General features: G+C 38.1%; 1 protein-coding gene across 1 annotated transcript in view; it reads right to left on the bottom strand.

The window, feature by feature from the left end:
* si:ch211-266k8.4 (uncharacterized) overlaps positions 1–15,362 on the bottom strand; it is an 88,266-nt gene extending 72,904 nt beyond the window's left edge. The window contains exons 1-9 of the mRNA XM_063910633.1: positions 15,073–15,362; positions 13,531–13,618; positions 13,325–13,432; positions 11,223–11,412; positions 6,829–6,954; positions 5,552–5,675; positions 4,081–4,150; positions 1,511–1,625; positions 924–1,041 (exon numbers count right to left, since the gene is read on the bottom strand). Coding sequence (XP_063766703.1) covers positions 924–1,041; positions 1,511–1,625; positions 4,081–4,150; positions 5,552–5,675; positions 6,829–6,954; positions 11,223–11,412; positions 13,325–13,432; positions 13,531–13,618; positions 15,073–15,215 — 1,082 coding nt within the window. The 5' untranslated portion in view covers positions 15,216–15,362. The remainder of the gene's footprint in view (positions 1–923; positions 1,042–1,510; positions 1,626–4,080; positions 4,151–5,551; positions 5,676–6,828; positions 6,955–11,222; positions 11,413–13,324; positions 13,433–13,530; positions 13,619–15,072) is intronic.
* Positions 15,363–16,277: the final 915 nt, after the last annotated feature.

Here is a 16,277-nt window from a genome sequence, read left to right as displayed (position 1 = left end):
TGTTTAATCCAAACATGTACAAAGACAACCAGAGCAAAACAACGACACTCTGCTTTACTGGAATGCTTGGTGTCAAAATATGTCCCGTCCTGATGAGCTGATTGATATTCATGAGCTGCCTGGGGTTTTTTAAGGACTGAGTCCAGAAATTAGGCTCTGAGAACTGTGCTGCACATTTTTCAGAAGGCCCAGTGATATTAACACATTCTTGAGGGAGGTCTGGGATGATATTCATGTCCACGAGTCTCACCGCAACACGTCCAAAACAAAATGTGGATTAAGGAGAGTCACATATGTGTGGGACCCAAGGTAATGGACAATGGACCTGTGTTATTTTGTACACGCAGTTTGTATGTAGTTTTGTTCCCTGCAAGATTCTCATATGTTCATGTGCAATAGCAACTTTGATATTTGGCCGATAGAATGAAGCTACGATGCACTGATGTGTCTGTGTTTCCGTATTTTGAAAAGATAAAGGTATATAGTTATGGATGAAGATGTATAATGCTAGTGTAAGTAAAACAAACCAGCTGTAATGCATAGTTTTTCAAACTTTTCCCGATTCAATGAAAAGTATGTTGTGTGAAGCAGTGTGTCACCTGTTCAGCCATATGGATTATGGGTGTAACCAGCTTAAACTTGCTAAATAAAAACGTGTTTTTGTGCATATCATCCTCAGTAAGAGTGTTTTGCGTGTCAAGCTGGTTCAAGAATAAGAATTTTCGATCGAAATGAAGTAAAACTAATTCCTTGAAGTCCCTTTGCTGTCCAAGTGTGCAACATATGGGATAATAAACGTAAGAAATGTCACTCAGTTGTGTAGATTTATAAATTATCTTAAATATTTGTTATGTTTGTGAGCACACACACTATGTTTACAGACCAGGCAGTAACTATTACATGTGTAACTTCGCAGTACTTACACATCAACAGGGACTCTCAGCAGCAGGGGTAACACCACTCCCTCATCATTCATCTCCATCAGACGAGGCTCCAGGAGCTCCATGATGGTGAGAGCAGTACGGAACACAGCCGACAGACCTGAGGGCAGAGAGTGAAAACTAAAATCAGTGTACATATTGATTGTAAATTAGAAGCAAAATGTGTCTCGCAGGACCGTTTGTGTCTGCATGGTCCAACATGAGGGAATCAGATTTTAGATCTCCATCTTCACCAGGCCTCACATCTCTCGCACTTTATTTGTATTGATATGTTATTTGGATATTTCCTCAGTTATGTCCTGCACAATAATCAGCATTCCCCTGTATCATTCCTGTGGTTCTTTTTTCTTGTTTAGTTAGGGGTTATGAAAATGGGACAAGTGGTTGGGGTACTTTTTAGTTTCGAAAAGTAAAAAAAATGTGCGTACAAAATCTGCTTCAGTTCAAAATGTATAAAAACACATGTATAGATGCATATTGTAAATGTCATTATTGTACAATGGTTTGGAAATACTATGTGTAATTATAGTCATACCAATATGTGTGTATGTGTGTGTGTGTGTGTGTACCGTGCAGAATGATGAGATCCCAGACAGCCAGCACTGAGTCCCAGCAGGGCAGGGAAGTGAAGAGTGTGAGGAACCAGGGCATCACAAAGTGGACTGACAGGATTCCCACCGACTCCTGCAGGGAGGGGGAAGGGGGAGGAAGGGGGGGTTCATTTCGCAAGAGCAAACATGTATTCCAGACAGACATTTCTCTGCGATTCGCTGCCAACTACTACTAAAACATCCTTCCAAGACATGTAATGTGCAATATAGCGTGAAAGTGTTTCATATTTAACAGACGTATGTAGATCACCAATTCTAATGTTGACCTTTATTATTTCACTTCACCAATAACATTTATTTTTGGAATAAAACACATGGTTTTAGGAAAATCTTTCAAAAGGATTATGATTCGAGAAAAATGCTTTGCGATCTAAATTTGTATGATCTTCTTTATTTTTAAGTACCTGAAGATACATTTGTTACATTTTTAAACTTTGTTTGCAGTTATTTTGCCCACAATTTTAGGTTTTTGACCAAAAAGAGAGGGCAACTTTTTGTAAGGTATTCTTTCTGCCCTCTTGACTCAACTCACTTTGACTGTATATTAACATCGTTCAGATTTTTTTTTAATACGTTTAATAAAACCAAACTTTAGTCCTCGTTGAGGACCTTCAAAGTAATAATAACACAGGTCTGAAAGGCCTTCAGTGTGTTTGCTCAGCTCTGATAGTACGGCCCAATTACAAAAAATCTGTCTATAGCTGCTTTGCCTTAACTCTACTGAACAGCTCCATTCCAAAAGAAATGCTGACCACTGATCTGTAATAGCCTCTTTCTATAAGGCTAACTATTGTGCCAACAATAAGCCCCTGTGCTGTGTGTATGAGACTGTGTGTGTGTGTTGGCTCCAAAAGGGCAGCTTTTCTCCCAGGCCTGCTGAGTCGTTGGCAAAGTATAGCAACGTCTTCAAAGAAACAAATCGATGCATCAAAGTGAGAACGTGCTTAGATTAGACATTTTGAACAGAGCGGCTGCAACGAAGATGAATGCTCAGAAGAAAGCCACATATTTCTATAACTGTATTTGAGATGAATTATACTTTAAGGGAACTAAGGGGTATGGTCTGAGGCTGTTCAGACATCCAACATGCACTTCTGATGACGTACACTCTGACCCAATAGCTAATGCTGGTTGCGTGGTGGGGCTGTACAGCAGGGCTTTGATAGAAACGCTGACACAAACAGGCTCACAATGACGATTCTAACACACTGATTTACTTTTCGATTTTCCTTGCTCCTAGTACTAGGACGGGTTAAATGCAGAGGTCAAATTGCGTCTGGCGCTGTGTACGTGTGTGGGACAAATAAAGAGGCTTACATACGAATCCTCCATTTCTATTTCCATTGCATTCTGATGTCTCGCAGAATAATGTCACCATAGTTTAGCGTTTTGTTCCTCATACTGCAGCACCTCTTTTCACCATCTGTCTGAAACCAGAGCCCAGTCTGCTCTGATTTGTTAGCGGGGAGGCTATGCTGGGATTGGTCAAACACTTACAGTTGTCCCCCTAGCCTGTCAAGTACAACGTGTTGGACTGCTAGTCAATAGAAGCGTAAGTGTTACGTTGTGATGTCACTATGTTACAGAAATAAACAAAAGGAGTCCAATGGAGGCGTTTCAGGCCGGGCGTAGGAACCCCCTCTGGAGGGAACACAGGGATTTTAGCCTTTACATACCATTTACATTCATAAAAACCTATATAAAACTCTAAGGGAAAAGGGAAAACCCCTAAAAAGCAGAATAGGGCCTCTTTAAAGAAGAACTCTTTAAATAATGTGTGAAGCTCATCATAAAAAAGTAGAGTAAATGTCTTCCACATTGTTGAGTTCATTACATGTACAGACTCTTTCATCTTGTATCACTGCTCTGCATCTTCCATTACATAACCTTTACTCTGGCTGGGGTTTTCAACCAAGGAGACTTACAATACGTTGCAATATGTAAACAACCACATCTGTCGTGGAGAGAGTTCTGTGACTTTTAAACTTTCCCTTTAAGTTATACTAAGCATGTTTATAACTTTCGCCTCATTAGCTTGTCAGATTTATTCTGCCCATGTTTTGATGCATTTAGCTTTCTTCAGGACTTTCTTTTGGTAAAGGGAAATAATCTCTTATCCATAAGTGTCTGCTGTGAATTTCTCTGAATGCACAATAAATAACAGCAGGGACAGGGGGGGGGGATTTAAGAGACTAAGTGAACATGACGAGCCTACAGCTGAACACAGTGGATGACAGGAGAGGCCCAGCTGCTGATGGATACATTACAGTGGCCTCTCTCTCGCAGATTAGCTACTCATCACTTAGCCATTTATGGACTGAAACACAAACACATACACACATTCAGAAAAACATTTTCCCTCTTAGTCAACTCTCAAATGTCCAGTACAAACAGAGATGTTCTTTCACTTTTTCGGTATCTGCTCAAACACCATGGTAAAAGGGTCATTCCGCACAAAAACAAAGTATATTAGGCTACGTAGAGAACCCTGGGATTGAGAATCTGAACAGTAATGATAATGCACTCACCAAGTGCTGAGAGAGCTTTGGCTTCCTGTGTTTCAGAAACTGGTCGAAAACCTTCACCTGATGCTGGACCCTGATGAGACAAAGTATTACAGTTTAGAAGAGGAGTAGAGCTATTGGTAGAAGAACCGGAGCGCACCTGTGACGCGTGCATGCCAGGTTTAATGCTTCTGTAACCACTGTTGCATCAGCAAAGCATGGTCAGTTAGTAAGTACTGTATACACTAATGAACAAATGTGTGCCATTAAAACAGTAAATGCTGCATACAGCTGCTTTAGAGGATGAAACGTTCCCTTTCTTATCACTCCATACACTCTCTGACTTCTTTATTTATTTAATAATTAATAATCCATAATATCATTGTACTTGATGTTAAATATGTCTGTCTTGGTGGAGAATTGTGTTCTCCTTGCTCTGCTCAGCTCCGTGTGTGTGTTGGCCTATGTCAACACTATGACATTTTAGCCGCAGAACTTATACACTTTTATATATACTTATTTAATAGTTGAAACACTGTACAGATCTTAGACTCTGGCTAACCTTGGCCCTGCAGTAAAAAAATCCACTGTTTACGGAGGACAGGAAACGGGTATTCTGACTGTGATTGGTTGTTCGTTGTCACTTGACAAGCAGTGCGCGCTGCTGCGTTCCAAACGTTAAACTGCTTTCAATTCAGGACACAGCCATAAGTGGCGTCTGCATTGACATTGATTATTTAGGTCGCAGCAGAATGTTAATATTCATTACACATAAGTAAAAATATAAACACCAACTGTTTACATAAATATCAAAAGAGTATCCAAACAATACATACTATCAAATACACAGAATAAGTTAGAATACTCTTGTCTTCAAGTAAATGTAAATGTTAGTGCAGTGCCAGTGCATATACATACATTTTATAAGCGTGTGCAATTGGCACATAATGTAGCTCTCTGCATTTACCTTTAAGATGCAAAAGTAGGAAGTGTTTTTGGAACCATATACTGTACATCATCCCCACTGTACACATAACCACACAAATGTCCTAGCAAAGTGATGTTGCTGCTACTTCTCTTGACTGATTGGATAAATATTGCAGCTCTGATGTTTTAGTCTCAGAGTGTGAGACACTTTTGAGAATGGTGCTCAGTGGTTATGATTTCTTTGACAGCAGGGCACCAAATATAACATCTCCTGAATTTTCAAAAGGTTTTATTAAGATTAAATTCAAACCATTCAAATTAAATCAAAATGAGTTATACTTTATTGATCAAAAAACTGAGTTTTCTGTCTTATCGAGGCATTGTACGACTTAAAAGATGTAATCACATAAAAATAAAATAAAATAAATGACACAACCAATTCTGTTCATTAAACACTATATTCTATCCAGTACTTAGTTTGTAGTACTTTTTCGATATGTAGTTAGTCACTCCCTTTATTTGTTAGTATAATTGTATTTATTATTTATATGTTTAAGCTCATTCTTACTTGGTGAGGCTGAGGTCGAACAGCTGGGTCAGGTATTTGGGTTTATCCAACAACGCTGTCAGAGCCCAAAACGCCTCCTCCTCCCCCAACTGCATCAGCAGCACTGCAGCTATGTAGGACATCCCTGTGAGAGACACACACACACACACACACACACACACACACACACACACACACACACACACACACACACACACACACACACACACACACACACACACACACACACACACACACACACACACACACACACACACACACACACACACACTGCATAAAAACATTGAAGATGACATGAACAAACTTGTTTTATGAAACCGCTGAGAAAATAAAATGACTAGGAGTGCGATGGCAGAGCATAACCGTGGGACACTTTGAACAGCCAGTTGTTTGTATGAGCCCTCATCATAATTACTGCATCTCTATTTCTAACAGGATACATCACAATAGAAGCAGCAGGGCAGGACGTACTGTAATGCAGAGGTGTCACTGTCAACCTTCAATTGGATATTGATCAAGAGAAGGGAAGACTCTTTAGTTTCTGCACCTGCATGTCATCACAATTGACGTACTGTTTTCTAGAAACCAAGATTGAATATAAATATTCCATCATCTGTCAAATGTATATATGAAGTGAATTGAGAACATCGGAATTCATACGTTTCTGATCTTAAACTTGTTTTTTAAAGACATGCTGATGATCCAGATTTCAATACAAAATAAACACAAATAAAATGTTTTTTGTGATTTTCTAAGAATGGTTTTCATTATATAATTGTTTTGTTTTCTGAATTAAATATCAACATTAATCAAAATTAAAACACTAATAATAAATTATACATTACAAAATTAAAAAGCTAATATATTTGCATTACTATCATTATCTTTATTGTTACTATTAAGTGTAATAAATACATGACAGAAGTTGTGTCTCATATTACAGAGTTCCTGTGGAGGAAAGCGCCTGATGCAGTAACTCTATGAATGAATAGCCCTCTGCCTCCATCTAGTGGTTTATGTATGAACTGCATATCTCATTAAATTACTTCCCAAATAAACTGATAATAGACACTTCAATGGGATTTCCCGGGAAGCAAAGCAGGAGTTTTAGGCCTTAAGCAGTCTCATTGTCTGAATAATATAAATCATTTGTGTTCTAACATTCAGTTCCTCTGGATAATGGCTGCATCATTTTAGGATTGCATTTCATGTGTGAAAGGAGCTTTAGAATCCAACGTGTGTTGTATAAATGATTGCAGTGAAAGCATGATCCTTACCTTGGCTGTATCCGACCTGTGAGTTGTATTTGGCGTAAGCGATGAGGACCCGGAAGAGTTTAGCCTGACCCTCAATGGCCTCTGGGCTGTCCCCCATCAGAGAGCGGTGGGTCGGGAAGGACCGCTCTGCAGAATGGAACAGGAAAATGTAACTTACATTTGTTTCTATTTCCCCCCTAATACAATAGAACCTACATAGTTACAGTGGGGCAAAAAAGTATTTAGTCAGCCACCAATTGTGCAAGTTCTCCCATTTAAAAAGATGAGAGAGGCCTGTAATTTTCATCATAGGTATACCTCAACTATGAGAGACAGAATGAGAAAACAAATCCAGAAAATCACATTGTCTGATTTTTAAAGAATTTATTTTCAAATGATTGTGGAAAATAAGTATTTGGTCAATAACAAAAGTTCATCTCAATACTTTGTTGTATACCCTTTGTTGGCAATGACAGAGGTCAAACGTTTTCTGTAAGTCTTCACAAGGTTTTCACACACTGTTGCTGGTATTTTGGCCCATTCCTCCATGCAGATCTCCTCTAAAGCAGTGATGTTTTGGGGCTGTCGCTGGGCAACACGGACTTTCAACTCCCTCCAAAGATTTTCTATGGGGTTGAGATCTGGAGACTGGCTAGGCCACTCCAGGACCTTGAAATGCTTCTTACGAAGCCACTCCTTCGTTGCCCTGGCGGTGTGTTTGGGATCATTGTCATGCTGAAAGACCCAGCCGCGCTTCATCTTCAGTGCCCTTGCTGATGGAAGGAGGTTTTCACTCAAAATCTCACGATACATGGCCCCATTCATTCTTTCCTTTACACGGATCAGTCGTCCTGGTCCCTTTGCAGAAAAACAGCCCCAAAGCATGATGTTTCCACCCCCTTTGCTTCACAGTAGGTATGGTGTTCTTTGGATGCAACTCTGCATTCTTTCTCCTCCAAACACGACGATTGAGTTTTTAACCAAAAAGTTCTATTTGGTTTCATCTGACCTATGACATTCTCCAATCCTCTTCTGGACATCCAAACTCCTCTACCACAACTTAAGACGGTGCTGACATGTACTGAGTTAGCAGTGGGGACACGTTTAAAAACTGAGAAAATAAAGTGCCTAGGAGGCGAGTGTGATGAGCATAACCTTGGCCCTTTGAACCAGCCTTGGTTTGCTATGAGCCCCTCATAATTACTGCATTTTTTGCTAAACAGGATCATTAATAGAACCCCACGGGTGAGACTCGTAATGCAGATGGCACGCACCTCAATGAGGGAGATTGATCAAGAGAAGACTCTTAGTTTTGAGCATCATCACATTACGTACGATTTTCTAGAATAAAGATGAATAATATTCATCTCTTCAACTATAGAAGGATTGAGAAATGGAATTATACTTCTGACTAAAGCTGCTTTAAGTTGAGAAGATTTCATACAAAATAAACACAAACAAATGTTTTGTGATTTTCATTTCTAAAATTTGTTTTCTTAACACTAACTAAACCTATAAAATCAGTACTAGCTATTGCATATACAATTTTTTTGGTCTTTTGAACATCATGGTTGGGGTCCATATGGGAGTTTGGGAGTAATGATCTGTTTTGAGGTTCTGCTATCAGTGGGTTTTATACTGATAACTATTTCCCAAATAAAGGATGACATTCAATACAGGAACAGCAGGAGTTAGGCCCTTGTGTTTGGTAATCCCAGAGATTGTATGATCTCTGAAACTTCTCATTTACACTCAGAATTGTGCTGTGCTTTTCTTTATTCAGTCACTTTAAATATAACTCCAGACCTGGTGAACTAAAATTAAAAAAAGTGTATTGTGCGACAGCAAGAGTATAGTTAAACAAGTAGTTCTGAAGGTCAACATTTCCAATCGAGCGGTGCAGAAAAGAGACATCAATCCCAGAAATGATTTAGCATTTAGCACATCCACATGTTTGGGTATATAACTAAAGTAGGGTCTATGTTTAATACAAGCTAAATTCATTTTCACGTTTCATTCCACGACATAAAATGTTGACGTAAAGTCACATGACTGTGATGTAGTTTGTTTAAAGCCTAACGATGGCTTTTAGCTCCTCGCCATTGCATTGAGGCTGAAGGTGTAGATTATCCTGCTGAACAAAATGTGTAAGTATCATAAACATGATTGCCCATCAGAACTTATCTTTTATTTTAAAAAACTGTTTAAAAACTCTATATCTTCTATAGATACAGCGGGTAAAATCAGTATTGAACACGTCACCATGTTTCTCAGTAACAACCCATGGAATCCACACATGCAGAGAAATCAAACCATAGATGTCCATACATTAAGTTATGTGTATTAAAATGGAACACAGGGAAAACACAGGGAAAAAGTATTGAACACATGAAGAAAGGGAGACGCAGTCATGGAAAGCCAAGACACCCGCTGAAATCTATCAGTAATTAGAAAGCAATCCTGCCCCTTGTCAGTGCAAATTAATATCTGCTGGTTCAGTCCCAACTGATGGCCTATAAAAAAGTCTCTCATTACCAAGGTGTCACACAAGAAAGATCTCATGATGGGTAAAAGCAAAGAGCTCTCTCAAGACCTTCAAACCTTATTGTTGAAAAACAAACTGATGGCATTACAGAAGGATTTCTTAACTTCTGAATGTTCCAGTGAGCACTGTTGGAGCCATAATCCGGAAGTGGAAAGAACATAATTTCACCATAAACCAGCCACAATCAGGTGCTCCTCGCAAGATTTCTGACAGAGGAGTGAAAAGAATTATCAGAAGAGTTGTTCAAGAGCCAAGTACCACTTGTGGAGACCTTCAGAAAGACCTGGAATCAGCAGGTACAATTGTTTCAAAGAAAACAATAAGTAATGCACTCAACCGCCACGGCCTGTATGCACGCTCACCACGCAAGACTCCATCGCTGAAGAAAAAGCATCATGTTGAAGCTCGTTTGAAGTTTGCTGCTCAACATTTAGACAAGCCTGTGAAATACTGGGAGAATGCAGTCTGGTCAGATGAGTCCAAAATTGAACTCTTTGGATGCCATAATACACACCATGCATGGAGGTCAAATGGCACTGCACATCACCCCAGAAACACCATACCAACAGTGAAGATGGGAGGTGGGAACATCAGGGTGTGGGGCTGTTTTTCAGCTTACGGCACTGACAAACTTCATATACTTGAAGGAAGGATGAATGGAAAAATGTACAGAGACATTCTTGATAAAAATCTACCAGGATGATGAAGATGAAACGAGGGTGGACATTTCAGCAAGACAATGACCCCAAACACACAGCCAAGGAAACTCTCAATTGGTTCCAGAGAAAAAAGATAAAGCTGCTAGAATGGCCCAGCCAATCACCTGACCTGAATCCAATAGAAAATCTATGGAAAGAACTAAAGATCAGAGTTCATAGAAGAGGCCCACGGAACCTTCAAGACTTACAGACTGTTTGTGTGGAAGAATGGGCCAAAATCACACCTGAGCAATGCGTGAGACTAGTTTCTCCATACAGGAGGCGTCTTGAAGCTGTCATTACCAACAAAGGCTTTTGTACGAAGTATTAAATACATTTGAATAAGCGTGTTCAATACCTTTTCCCTGTGCCATTCCATTTTAATACACATAAATGAATTTATGGACATCTATAGTTTGATTTCTCTGCATGTATGGATTCCATGGGTTGTTATCGACATCTGATGACAATTTCATGTCAACAGCACCTTTAGAAATATATTCACTGACAAGGATGGTGACGTGTTCAATACTGATTTTACCCGCTGTACATATAGAGGAGTATCTATACTCATATTTACTCACTGTATTTATATAGTGGTATAAACAAAGGAGTCAGTGTATATAACTGTCTACAGTATATTCATCTTTATTCCCTCTTGTTTTTATATGTATATATTTACCAGCAGTACAGAATCTTTCATTTCTATTCTACTGTTCACAAACCGATTTATTATACAGTTATCATATAGTGTGATACACAGCACAGAATCCCTGCTCTACTGTCATACTACTGTCATACTACTGTCATACTACTGTCATACTACTGTTCATACTACTGTTCATACTACTGTCATACTGTAGCTTTTTTTATTACATTTGTCATATGTAAATACATACTTATATTTTCCTATTATTTTGTTGCACATTACTGCATCTCTTTCAGTTCTGGTTAGTTGTCACTGTATTCCGTTAATGTTTACTGTGCAATGCTTTTTGTTTTTTTGGTAATTTATGGATTGGAATACAAAAATACCTCACTGCAACACATAGTAATATTTAAACTTACCCCTCAAAATTAACCAATGTATGCTTCTTCAACAAATTCATGGCTAGGTTTCTCAACAAACAACATTCAACAGCCTACACATGTATCCCCCAGTTTACACTCACGTAGGTCCAGTGCGATCTGTCTGAAGAGCGTGATGTCGTCTGCAGAGTATCGCAGCTCGGAGCAGATGGGGAGCTGTTGGTTCAGACCCAGGTCGTTTTGGGTTTCGCTCAGGGTGGTAATGGCCGACAGGATGCCATACTCACTGACTCCCAGGTCCACCAGGGGCCCTCGCACCTCCAACAAACACTTCTATTGGAGAAAGACCAACAAATTCCACTATCAGATATGACTTCACTAACATCTGACTAACCCGTTAGTAACACCAGAACAAAATTGTTGGTAGTAATAGAGGAAATTAAGCTTTCTGAAGCACTGATGCAAAATGGCAACATCTGATGGTCAAACCTTGGTGTTTCATATAAGAAAGAAATTCAAGACAATTTCAGAACAAAAGCCCTCTCACTGCTGAGAGGGATAAAAGTGACCATTTTTAAAGAGGTTCTCATTTCTGCTTTTAGAAAGGTACTACTCATTTTTAAGTTATATTTAAATTAGGGCTGTCAAAATTAACGCAATGACGCGAGATGATTCATTTGAATCTGAAGAAGACCCTGCATATGTGGTGAGATTAAAGACAATCTTCATGGAAAACCTAGCCTCCCGCCAAGAAAATACTAACAATGCATGCCTCAAGCTTGCAACAGCGCAGGATTCACGTTTCAAAGACCTGAAGAGTCTGCCCAAGAGTGAAAGGGAAGAGGTGTGGACCTCACTTGGAGGCATGCTTTATGAACAATCACCCAGAAGGTCTCTGCTGACTTCTCAAGACGGACCACCCAGGAAGAAAATTCCCCTTCTACAGATGGGCTCAGATTCAGAGTCAGATGAAGAGGTGCAACCTGACAGAGACATACAAAGGTACCGAGCAGAGCCAAGCATAAGTATGGAGGACTGCCCCATGCAGTGGTGGGCTGCTCATTCAGGAGCACATGACAAGCTGGCCCTGCTTGCCCAAAAATATCTAGTTTCTCCTGCATCCACGGTTCTGTGCAAACGACTCTTCTCAGTCGCAGGCCATATTGTTCAGAAGAAAGGGTCCGCTTTACATTCAGAGTTTGCCTTAGTAACTGGCTAAAAGATGAATAAACAAAAGGTAAAAGGGCCTCATGTAATTGTGTGAAAGTGTTTGTTCAAAAAGAAAAACGTTCATTCACCTATCCTGTATTCGCTAAAGAAAAAGAGCGATGGCTAAGTTGCCAAAATTGTTTAGAATTAAAAATATATATATATTTGTCATTAATAAAGAACAAATGTAATATCCGCTTCTTGTCATTTATCTTTCTGTTCTGAGAACAGTACACAGAAACTGAATTTTTCAGTCATATTTAGTTTTGTGATTAATCGAAATTAATTCAAGAGACCTTGTGATTAATTAGATCAAAATGTTTAATTGTTTGACAGCTCATTTAAATAAATACTTTTATTATATTTTATTTGTTTATTGATATGAATATGTTCATTCTGCATCTTTTTATTGCACATTATTACTTTAGCTTTTCATGTTTATATAAATGTTGTCCTTTTTTTTATCTTTCATTTTATTTCCTTCTAAAAAAGGAGAAACTGTCAAGAAACCCAATAACATGCGGATAAATGAAGTATTCTGATTAGTTTAAAACCAGACCAACAACCCTCTGATAGTAGAGTGATGTATTAAGGCATCTTTTTGGATAGTCATAAGATTGTAATCATTGGTCAGAATCTACAAAAGAAGAAGTTAACGCAGTTTTTGCTTTAGAAATGGCTACAGCAATTCATCAATCATCAATATATTTTATGCTTATTTGCTAATTATTTTTCTCAAAAAATGTTTCCCTATCTAAAACAAACTGAAGAATAAAAGCCACATTAGTTATTTATTTTTCGATATTGACATGGTTTAAAATGTATTTCAAAATAATTCAGAAACAGCTTTTGAAAATAATTACATTACTTGTTTTTGCTACGGCGTTGACATATTTCTGGAAATCACTGCCTCAAAAAAGTTTGTAAAAACTAATATAACAAAAAAAAAGGAATGCTATAGAGTCTGCAATATTATAAATGTAAGGATCACCTTAGGGCTTTTTTTTTTTACAGTAAACGTCTGATTGTATATTACCTGGTAGTTGAAGTCACTGGTATCTCTCAGATTGTCAATGGTGAGGAGACACTTCCAAACTCTGCCTCGCAGACTCGGGGGAATACCCATCCTGATAAATCGCTCAATCTGAAAACACAGCAGGAGTGTGAAGAAAACTGGTTCTGCAAAATCAGGGTAAACTGTTAACATCTAACTGATGGTTAGGTGGTTTATAATTGACTCACCTGACTCTTGCAGAGAAAGCTGGCTCCATTCCAGTAGCTGAGCAGCTCACACAGCTCCTTCACTCTCACTGGGCTCAGCTGAGGGTAGCTGATGGGGACAACACATGGTGAGCTCAGGGTGATTCATCGGTTATTGGGAATCAGCAAACACTGGCCTCATATTTAAAAACAATCACTGGTCATTGAGATTGTATGGCTATGTTGAGCAGAATCAGGATAGAATTTAGTTTTTTTATCATGAAACCGCTGAAGTTATTCCAGTGTGGTGTAGGGGAATTTGCTTTAATCCAGGGGGAAAAGAATATGCCCACAAATAGATGTGCTGGAAGTAACGCTATTCATCAATTTGTGCAGGAGTGGCAACATGAGGTAATCTCTGTCTCAAAGGTACGTAAGATACATTCTGACAAGAAAGCACCAATTCAGCATTCTTCTGTTGAATAAAAACTGTAAAAAAATAGTTTGATCCCATATTGGTTACACCATTTTGTCATTTAACTTTTAAGCACTTTAAACTTAACAAGACAATACCCGATACCTGCCAAATACAGGGTACATTTTAATGTTACATAATTCAAGTCAAGTAAACCTATGACAGATTTTTGGCAGGTTTACCAAACATTAAGAAACATTATTTTAAAAATACAATCCGTCATTTATAATAACTCAGAGATGAATGTTACCTTATGTATTCCATATTTCAAAAAGTTATACATTTAAAAAGTAATGTGAAAAACTTCATTCCAGAAATGTAAAATATGTTGAACTTTCAGGATTAACAGCTAACTCTGCACCTTAACTTTAGCAATAGTGTAATGTAACATTCACTAAAGTAATGTACTCAAGTAAAACATTGAGATACTTGAACTTTACTTGTGTTAATATTAAGCAAATGTTGTACTTTTTATTCCACTACATTTATTTGACATATTTAGTTACTAATTACTTTGCAGATTTACGTTATTAATACAAAATGTGAATCGACACAAATTATAATATATTATTATAGGTTAAGCTACCCAGTAGTGTATAGAGTAATTCAATAATCCCCACCTTTACCAATGTTTTGAGTGCCTCTACTTTTGGAACTTCAAGTTTATTTTGATGCAAATACTTTTTTTCTTTGATTAAGTAACATTTTGAATGCAGGACTTTTCCTTGAATCAGAGTATTGTTCACTGTAGCATTGTAGTATTAATAATCTGAGTACTTCTTCGACCTCTGAATTTTACAAAGTTTAGCACAATAGTCCTTTGCATATCACTAATGTTAACGCTACCATCAACGCACATTTACGTTTTTTGTAATTAAGTAACAACGAATGCAAATAATAAAATAAAACATTATTTGGGTGTGACGGTGTCAGTGAGTGTCCTAAAAAGTGATTATTCTAGCGTCAAGTGTTAATTTAACTGTCCGTAATAACTTGAAATGCTCTGGGCTAACACACTCCTATTATGCTAACTAACAGATGGCGTTAAATAGCTTAGTTAAGCTAGTCTTCACGAGCTAACGTTACATTGATGTTCCCCTGTCCCGCACCTGTAATCATGACATCGGTGATGAAGTTTTTTGTCCTTTCGTTTAGTAAGAACAAAGCCGAATTCATCAAAACGCAAGTTCTCACTGCGTCTTCTTATTGTGGAACTTCTCCTGCTGGCGTTACTACTGTTTCTCCTCCTCATAGTTAGAAAGGTAGTGGTTTAAAGTTGAACGACCGTTTAAAAATCACAGCAGCAAACAATGCCTGCTGGCGACTGTCAAACTCAACGGTCACACTGGACCCGCCCCTTTCATGACGTAGCCAGTAACTGAAAATAGGCGGGATGATCAGAGATGTTCAAACTAAGAAGAGTGGACTCCAGCTGTAGAGACAATTATACAGTCTATGGTAGAGACACTATTTTACACAGAGGAGAAAATAAAACGCGAAAGAGATACATACAGCATGGGAACAATTCCAACAAAGTCATTTGAATTAACATTAGCAAAACATGTAATTTAATGAATTACATAACAAGAATATTTAATATCATAATGTTTGAATAAAAAAAACTAGAGAAGAGTTATTCTTAAAATGAACAATTTTAACATTGGACATACCATACTTTTGAAAAGCATCAAAGAAGGTGCCTGGCTGGATTTTGCCGGCGTGAGTTTTTACACATTGACAATTGTCATAGACAGAACGAAAGATCTGTTGGTGACTTCTAAAGACTTTGATACTCTCCAGATATCTGTTTTAAACATAGACTTGTTTTAAATTCAGAGTGAATAGTCCTATAGGTTATTTAGCAATGTGTCTGTTCCTGTATTCTCATACTGTCCCATCACTACTTTGCAGTAAACTCCTATTTATCAAAGCTTGCTTCATCAATGATGACTAATTCCATACTCATCATCATTGCTCTCTTTATAATAGCCTAAAGTGTATAAGAAGTAATATTGCCTACTCATCTCATAATAGCTTATTCATCAACAGTGTCAAGATCTGCTGTTAGGTCTTCCTACCACACATCTCTTAGATCATTTGAATCTTATGGCTTTTGGTCCAGTAAATAGAGTTCTTTACCTAAGGCTGCTACAATTCACACATGAAGGACATTTACAACATAATATCTCTCTAAGCTAAGAGGTAAGCTAAAGATTCACTATGTTTTTGTAATCTTATATCTTATTTGTTTCTATTGTTTCTATTTTGTCACTACATCGTTGGTTGTCTGCTTTTGTAATAATTGTGTGGAGGT

The sequence above is a fragment of the Eleginops maclovinus genome, chromosome 2, assembly GCF_036324505.1.
Source record: "Eleginops maclovinus isolate JMC-PN-2008 ecotype Puerto Natales chromosome 2, JC_Emac_rtc_rv5, whole genome shotgun sequence".
NCBI lineage: Eukaryota > Metazoa > Chordata > Actinopteri > Perciformes > Eleginopidae > Eleginops > Eleginops maclovinus.
This window is presented reverse-complemented; position numbering and strand designations above follow the sequence as displayed.